The sequence below is a fragment of the Vigna unguiculata genome, chromosome 3 (genome assembly GCF_037176805.1).
Source record: "Vigna unguiculata cultivar grain cowpea cultivar isolate G323 ecotype 2 chromosome 3, ASM3717680v1, whole genome shotgun sequence".
NCBI classification, from domain to species: domain Eukaryota; kingdom Viridiplantae; phylum Streptophyta; class Magnoliopsida; order Fabales; family Fabaceae; genus Vigna; species Vigna unguiculata.
Genome location: NC_140794.1, coordinates 6,828,776 through 6,838,548, shown reverse-complemented (window position 1 = coordinate 6,838,548; position 9,773 = coordinate 6,828,776). Strand labels below are relative to the sequence as shown.

Genomic DNA, 9,773 nt, shown 5'->3' with positions numbered 1-9,773 from the left:
TCTTCTCCTTAACGGTTGTTGGTTGTTGAAGTTTGGACCTCTACATTTCTTGATTGTTGAAGTCTGCTATGTCTCGTTATCATGTGTGTTTATCATGTTTGTGGGAGACGCAAAACCCTCTCATGGTGGTGGGTCTAGGGGGTTGGATGTAACACCAATTTGTCTTTGTGGGGAGGTTGCATTGTTCAGAGTGGCTAGAACTATTAAGAATGATGGGAAATAATTTTGAGGTTGTCCTAACTAAAAAGTTAGATCTATGAATTTTATATTTTTAGGATGCATATTTTTTATTTTTATTTTTTGGAAAAAAGTTATTGGTAACAAATTCTAATTGTCTCTTGGATTTTTCTGAAGAGCAAGAAGTAAATATTTTAAAGAATACAATTATTTCAAATGGTGCAATAAAGATAATGAATAAAAAAATGATACCACTAAGACAAAGGAAGAAGATATATAATCTAGAGAAATCTCATAAGATTTTTGAATTTTCATGAAAAATGGGTAAATGTGTTAATAGGGATGATATGTTTTGTTGGTTTGATTAATATAATTTATGTGTCAATATTGTTCAAAATTTCATGAAATGTTGTATAAGTTAGATGTATGTAGGTTGTGGCTTGTAGTAAGTGTGATGTTAAGGTCTTAGCCTATTGTTATGTAATCTTATGAAATTAATGAAAAGTTTGAGTTATATAGAAAGAATAAATCTACGTTAATTTTTTATTTTTTTTTGCAAATACATATGAAATTACTTGCAAATACATTCATAAAGAGAACATTCTTCTTCAAAATTACATGACAGTGAACTTGGTTAAAACAACATATAGGTACATGTCCTACACAAAATAAGCTGCAAAATACATAATTAAGTTCCAAACTATGAAATGTCTATTGTAAATAGAGGTTGTAGCTGCAAAATGTACATAACTCAAGTTTCATGGCTTCCAAATTGTCCTCTACTATACGTCAATTTCTGCCTAGTGTTGGTTCTGACAGTTGAAGGTGGTGGTGGGCGTTACATAAACAACTAATGAATCAATAACATTACATAAAATATTACACAATGCACTTGCGGTTGTCATTTAATATGGAATTATATTATCGGGTACATTACATAGAATGATTATTTTTACATAATTAAAATTTATAATAAATATTTTTTGTATTATATAAATTAAAGTTAATATTTATAAAGAATAATTTAAATTTCCATAGATATATTTTGGGTTAAATTTTTTTTGTCCTTAAGTTTAAATGAAAATTAGAATTAGTCTATCTTCAAAACTTTAATCCAATTTAATCTACTAACTTTAGAAATGTATGAATTTAGTAATCAAATTTTGTTAAGTTTATTTGATATTTCAAATGCGTTTTTCAACTAACATTGAAGCGCGGAAATGTTTCAAATGGTGTAAACAACTAAAATAATATTATGAAACGTGTTTGAATCATCAAATAAATTTAACAAAATTTGATTTAAAGACTAAATTCACGCATTTATAAAGTTAGGAAACTAAATTAGATCAAAGTTTTGAAGAGACACTAATTCTAATTTTTACTAAAAATTAAGGAATCAAAAACATATTTAATCCATATTTTCTTTTTGTAATTATTGACAATTTTTAGATATATTAATTTAAATTATTGATATCTTAGAAAAGAAATATCAAAATTTAATTGGAGAGGTAATAAATTAAGATAGATAAGTAGTTAAAAATATCAACATCAGGATAAAAAGTACGAAAGCTAATTTCACATAGTTGAATCATTTATCCATTATCCTCATTGTGTTGAGAAAAAAACACAACAACCATAGTTCACGAGAAAAATGACAACTTGAACAAATATGTAACTATTACAAGAAAATTTTTCATTAACAACTAATTTTAGTGACAAAAAATTGAAAGTCACTATATTGACCAATTTAAATATCAATTTTCAAAATAAAAAATTATTGGTTATCAAAATAATTACTATTATGAATACAAATTTATAATTGGTCTTTAAATTTTAGTTACTAGAGTTTTGACTACCAAATGAGTTAGTTTATAAATTGGTCACTCAATATTCTATGAAAACTTTGATACCAAATAATTAGTTTCTAAATTAATCTCTAATTAATTAGTGATTAATTTAATAATTATAATTTTTTATTTTATAAATTAATATCTAAATTGGTCATTAGTAACAATTTTAGTGATTAAAACTAATTATTATTTAAAAACTTTTTTTAGTGAACATTTCAATCCATCTATCCACTCAACTCAACGGTTTGATTGGATTCAAAACCAACAACAAAATGAATTGTACTTAAACATACACAATATCTATAACAATATATAAAGAAAATTCCTTCTTTTGTGTTCACATTTTAAAATACCAATTTTACTCTTTAAAATATAATTATTTATATATTTTTTTTTAAATTGACCATTACTTTTACAATTTTTTTATAAAATCGTCAATATTTGTTCTTCTCTTTTTCTCTATTTATCAACCGTTATTATCTCATATTTTTTGATATATTTAACTTTATTTTTAATAAATATAATTTTATTTTATACATTAACTTAATAACATTACATTATCATCACCTACTAATATAATATCACATATATTTAAAAAATACGGACATAAAGTGTCTAGTGTTTCTTTAAAATGAATTTACATTATTATCACAGTTTACCGCAAATATATTTATATTATCAAAATATAATAACAAACCGAAACAATCCGAATAGAAAGAGTGCTTTATTTTAGGCTTAAATATACATCTAGTCCCTATTTTTGTTGATTTTATTCAATTTGGTTCCTATTTTCGTTTTATGTTCATTTAGGTCCTCATTTTTGTTAAATTGTGGTCAATTTGGTCATTTTCACTCACGGTATTTAAATAGTTAACGTTTTTTAACAGTACATGCCATGTGTCAACTCCTGGTTTTTTTAATTTTTTTTTTAATTTTTTTTTTATTTTTTTAATTTAAAAAAAAACGGTCCACGTGTCAGTTTGTGGTAGTATTATTTTTTTTGTTCAATTTAGTCTCTATATTCGTTATTTTTGTTCAATTTAGTCCCAATTTTTGTTCAAATTAATCAATTTTGTCCCTATCAAATTGACACTAAATTTAATATCTTTTATACAAATTATATTAATATCTTTTCTAAAATTGACCTTTGAATTTATTATTTTTTAAATTCAATTATAAAATATTAAATTTAATTATAAATTGAATAAATGCTTATATTTAATTGCTAAATAGAATATAATTATTTAAAATATTATAAGAATATGATTATTATTTTTTTTCTTCTAATATTTATATTCTAAAATATTTTTAAATTTGATATATAAAAATATGTTAAATATTCAAAATATTTTAGAAAAATAAACTAATATTTGTAAAATTAACATTTACATATAGAATATTTTAGATTTTAATATCTAAAATGCAATAAAAATATTATATATTTTAAATTTAAATGTGAATTTTACAAATGTTAATATATATTTTTAAAATTTTAATAATTATATTTTAATAATATTTAAATAATTATATTCTATTTAACAATTGAATTTAAGAATTATATTCAATTAATAACTAAATATTATAATTTATAATTAAATTTAAAAATAACTAATAATATTGTCAATTTTAAAAATTTAATGGTTTTATTTTAACAAAATTTGGGACTAAATTAAACAAAAATAACGAATATAGAGACTAAAATGAATAAAAATAATGAATATCAGGACTAAATTGAACAAAAATAAATAATACAACTACAAACTGACACGTGGCACAATTGTGACTTGACACGTGGACACTTTTATTAAAATTAAATTTTTTTTTTTTTTTAAAATATAAAAAGATTAAAAAAATATATTAAAAAAATCAAAAAAACTAGGAGCTGACACGTGACATGTACTGTTCAAAAACGTTAACTATTTAAACACCGTTAGTGAAAATGACCAAATTGACCATAATTTAACGAAAATGATGACCTAATTGAACATAAAACGAAAATAGGGATCAAATTGAATAAAATCAATAAAAATAGGGAACAAATGAAGTGGTTTATGAAACATAATATAAAAATAAATTTATACGATAACTTTAAATCCTTTACAAAAAAATAAACTTTTATAATATCCAAAATTATTATAAATAACAAAGCTTAGCTCTATCCCAAATCAAGAGACAAAGTTAAAATCCTCATTACGTTAATGGATAATGCAACTTATCTTTAGCAACTATAAAGCATAAATGGCTTATCTATTATCCTCTAAAACTTCTTTCTCTCTCTTTCTTCAAAATTAAGCTTTTTTTCACAGCCTTTCGTCCCAAGCATGAGAAAGAACACGTTCTGTTATTGTTGTTCATAGCACGACATGCATGCGGGAATGAACATAACACTCACAAAACCATTAATCCTAAGATACTTTCTCCTCTCTCTCATCCTCTCCCTCCCCTTCTTCCTCTTCCTCTTCCTCCCCCTCCTCTCTCCGCCGCACCAACACCACCGTCACGCCACCATCACCACCATCACAACCACCACCTACAATAACAACCTCAGAATCCGACCCGGTTACTCTTCCTACGACGCCTACATCCAGCGCCAGCTCAACAAAACCCTCAACCCGCGCCTCCGGAAAATATGGAACACGCGCGACTGGAACCGCAAGATCCCGGTTTTTGCGCGCTTCTTCGAGGACCTTAAGGGAAAGAAGCTTCTCCACAAGGGGTCCAAGGCGCTTTGCGTAGGCGCGCGCGTGGGGCAAGAAGTCGAGGCACTAAGGCGCGTGGGCGTTTCGGACTCCGTGGGAATGGACCTCGTTCCGTACCCTCCCCTGGTGGTTCAGGGGGACTTTCACGACCAACCGTTTCGAAACGGCACGTTCGACTTCGAATTCTCGAACGTCTTCGACCACGCGCTCTACCCGGAACGCTTCGTGGCCGAGATCGAACGCACGTTGAAGCCCAACGGCGTGTGCGTGTTGCACGTGGTGCTGTCGCGACGCGCTGATAAGTACTCCGCTACCGACCTCTACAGCGTGGAGCCCCTCGCGGCGCTGTTCAAACGCTCCGTTTTGGTTCACGTTCGTGGCGTTAATGGTTTTGGTTTGGACACAGAGGTTGCCTTTCGTAAGAACACTCCACCTTAACGCTTTTTCTCTCTTTCATTTCTCTTTTTCTTTGCATTATTTTCATTAAGCTAATTTAGGAATATTTAATGTTTTTCAAAACAATGTTTTATAATTTTGATTAAATTAACTATGGTTGTTAATAAAAGAACTAAAAAAATACTGATAAAAAATGTCGAAATTTTAAAAATAACAAAAAAAATATCTATAGGAACTAAAATAGGAAGAGAGAATAGTTTCCATAAGCTTAAAGCATATTCAAACCAGTTATTTTGTATTAGTTTTAAATTATATAAAGATAAAAAGAGTTATAATTATTTTTATTAAAGATCATTTTAATATATTATAGTTATTAATGCTATAAATAAACTAATATAATAATAAAGTATCTAAAACGTGAAGCCGTCATTCATTAATGCTAACATATATGCAGTGAGCCTAGTAACGTTGTACAAATAAGAAAAACAAAAGTAGATCACAAATTATATAATTTTACGAAATGAAATGTCATATTCTTTTATTTAAGTCACTTGAATGAAGCATGAAGTGGTTTATGAAAGAAAACATAGGGGACATATTCATATGGTATTTAAAGAGACATAAAATACTTCCTATTTAAGCCAAATATATAACCATTTAACCAGCTTTTTACACTAATTAAAATTTTAACTATATTTCAAGAAATAACTTTCCATTGATTGGAACTGTAATTCAACAATAAAAAACTATTTTTTTATGAGGCCTAAAAGCTTCAATATTTTTTCAGTTTGATAACAATTTATCTCTCGTTAGTAGAGAGAGATTCTTAGAGAAAGCCATGTTCTTAAAAACTACCTGAAAACAAGATTTTATGTTACTATTCTCGACAATTTATCTTTAATATGGGGTTTAGCAGTTAGTTTCTGTTTTTCTCTGGTTTCGACAGTTATGTATATGTAACTATTGCTCTCTTTTATCAATATATACAGTTCCTTAATCAATGACAATTTTCTTCCGTTTTTTTCTCTTCTATACCAAACTGTCTCCAGCCTTCTGTTTTTTCATTATAAATGCAATATAGTACTGCATGATTCAGAACACACATGGTTCTGTATGTTCAGATTTATAAATATATCATGTTAAGTTTGACATGAAATATAAGAAAAAGATATATAATTATAGATGGACAGTTTTGTAACTAAAATCATTTTGTTAACGGAAAAGTGAAGGTAAATATCCGCTTTGTATATGTTCTATATGTATATATGTGTGGACATACGTTATATTTCATATTTTTTTAATATTTATGGATATATAAATATATATGTTAATATTTATAACAAATTAAAATATTTAATAATATATTTTAATTCTAAATTCAAATAAAATACATTATACAATATTTATAAATTTGTAAACAAAGTTCAAATAATTTATTTAAATAGTGTTGAATGCCAGTTGATAAAGAAAATAAAATTTTATTTTAAAACCAATTGAAAAACAACTTATTCAAAATTTAAGGTTTAATATTTTAATCATGTCTTTTTAGTTTTTTTTTTTTTTTTAAATTTAAATTAAAGTATAGCGGATATCGATATCCACGGTACACATACTATGATACTTATACTCACTCGATTAACATACGGGTATAAAAAACACTTGAATCCATTACCCGTGGATACCCATTTATAATATTCATTTCCTACTCGTTACAGGTTTTAACTTCAAATACTTGCGAGTATAAATTTTGTTGACATCTCTACTAAAAATCATATATTCGTCAAAAATTATTTGTCAATAATTACCAACAATTATAATCGATAACTATTTATTTGTAATTATCCTTTGATAATTATAACAATTTGGTTCTTCATTCTCTTACTTCTTTTTCTATTTCTTCCCCTTTTTCTCCCCCTTTGTATTTAATGATATATTTCATTGAATTTGATAGAAAATTTTATGCTTACTTTATCGATGAACTAAAAAAAAATATTGCCAATTTTATCAAATAGTCAAAATCCAACACGAATGATGAAAATTTTGACATTCATTTTATTGACGAGATTTACTAATGAATTATTAAAGTTCTAATTATCGATGGATTATCTAACGATAATACAAATTATGATGAATTTTACTGCTGTAAACGATCAAAATTATGTGGTAAATAGTGTCACATCACCACTCCATTTGAATGACACGTGGAAAATAAAAAATGAAACATAGTTTTTGTATGCAACAGGTATGAAATTTTTTTGAGTTAAATGTGATTTTGGTAACTTCACTCCTAGTGAAAATTTGAATTTGAAATTCTAAATCAATTTAGTCTTTCATATTTATAAATGAGTGAATTTGTACCCATAGATATTCGTTACTCGTAAAAAATTAAAATTAAATTTTATTTTATGTTTTAATTATTTAAATTTAATTAAAATTAAAATTTAATTTTTATTTTATTTAATATATGCTTTTTTGTAATTTTGTTTTAAAATTTATAAAATAATTTTTTAAACATTCATAGATATCTACATGTACATGCTAGTTTTAAAAAGTTTGTGAATATTTTTAAACAAATATCTAATGAATAAATAAACAAACGAGTAATGAGTTAATTTTTTTGTTATGGATTGAATTGTATATAACGGTCTACTTCGAGTCATTATCATCCTTAATTGTATTTACTGCACGGACGTAACCCGACCTGTAAAAAAAAATCTCCCTATTACCTGTCCATTTACCTGTTGAGTACCCGCTTAAAAATACCTGCGAATTTTTTTAAAATTTTTTAAAATCTGCGGGTACCCGTGGATACTCGTATACCTGCAAATATTTAAAAAATATATATATTTTATAACTTTTTAATATAAAATTATAAAAATAAAATAAAGTATAATTAAATTAAATTTTAATTTTAATTGTAATTAAATTTAATCTAATAAAATATAATTTTAATTAAATTTAACTTAATAAAATATAAATTAAATTTTACTTTTAATGTTTTATAGTCAACCGGTACTCGTGAATACAAATAGTATGATATCATATCTAATCTATTTATAAACAGATATCAGAATACCCGCTATCCACGGCTACTAACTATCCATAGCAAATTTTATATTTAAATATCTACGGACGCAAATGTTTTTACTATCCCTGATCGTATTCTTGTACAGTGGATCATGGATCGTTTCTTTATTTATCGGACATTTTCCTGTGAAGAGTGATCCACGTGGTAGAGTTGATGCGAAAGTTAAGTCTTATTATTATTATTTTTTTTTTCAAGCTGTCTCCCCGTAATGTACTTCTTGACCTTTTATTGTTCCTCATTTATTATTCCTATATTTTTATTACGCAAGTCAATTCAGTTCACATCAACGATTGGACTTTTAGAAATAACTAAAATATAAGATACGAAACAAAATATATATTATTGATACCAAAAGTTGAGTACAACATTAAAAATAAAACAGGAAAATATTATATTATATAACAATATTTAATATTTATGTACTTTTTATGACTCGTGCTGATGTCATGTGACGTGAAATAATCCTTTTTCTTCTTGCATCAGTGAAAATCTGTGACCAAATAAAATAATAAAATACAGGGTTATGATATTTTGCTATTAATCTATTTTATGTAATTAATTTAAGTTTTAAATAAATTTTTTATTCACTAGTTATTTAAGTATAATAATTTACTATTAGATTTAATTATTAATTTGCTTTTTATATATTTACTTATAATTTGTTTTTAATTTTATATTTACTAATTGAGTTTTTATTTTTATAAAAAAAATTAACATGATCTCTTCTATTTTATTAAATTGATTGTTATATGTTGAAATTTATATTATTTTTTAATTTGACTCATGATACAATTTAAAATATTTAAATTTTGATTTGTGATAAATTTAGATTTAAGACGTGACACTTTTAAATATTATTAAATTCAATTTAAAAAAAGATATCACACTAAATCTTTTTGACAAAAATAAAAATTCAATTAATTTTATTTTATTTTAAAATAAAAATTCAATTGAATAAAAAATCAAATTAAACTATCATAAAACAAAAATGTAAATATAAAGATTAAATTATTAATTAATTAACTATTATTAAAGTGAAGCCTTAAAATAATTGTTTTTAGAAAAAAATAGTTGTAATAATATACACACAACTAAACCCTTTAAGATGTTGAATAAATATGTGGTCACTTTTACCTATCAACATTACTTTTGCACAACCAATATGGTTTTCCCCTTGTTTTTTGCCATCTTTGTGAACTTTGGGACCACCATTTTATCACCCAAATGGACACAAATTAGATCAAACATAACATTTCCTTTCAAATCCATTACAAATTCATCAATTTTAACAACAAATCAAGCGGTACAAACAAAGGCTAAAGTTAGTGGCTTTCTAGAATGAGAAATTCGGAATAATATGCATGAGCTGCAAACAAATGACAAAATAATGTTTATTCATGGGTTAAAAATATTGTTTATTTTTAAATTTTAATGGGAATTTTATGTCCTAAATTTTGATGCAGTTTATGAATAGATATATAATATTTCTAACTCGATTAATTTAAACTTTTTAATGTGTGTCAAATGATGTTTTAAATTGGTGTTTAAGTTGTTTACATCATT

The 9,773-nt window shown here is 25.4% G+C and overlaps 1 protein-coding gene across 1 annotated transcript; it reads left to right on the top strand.

Annotated features, from left to right (window-relative positions):
• The first annotated feature begins 4,285 nt into the window (after nucleotides 1-4,285).
• LOC114175224 (uncharacterized) lies at nucleotides 4,286-6,129 on the top strand. Its single transcript, XM_028059988.2, has one exon. It carries the CDS (start codon nucleotides 4,391-4,393, stop codon nucleotides 5,162-5,164), a length of 774 nt encoding a protein of 257 aa, XP_027915789.1. The 5' UTR covers nucleotides 4,286-4,390; the 3' UTR covers nucleotides 5,165-6,129.
• The last annotated feature ends 3,644 nt before the right edge of the window (nucleotides 6,130-9,773 follow it).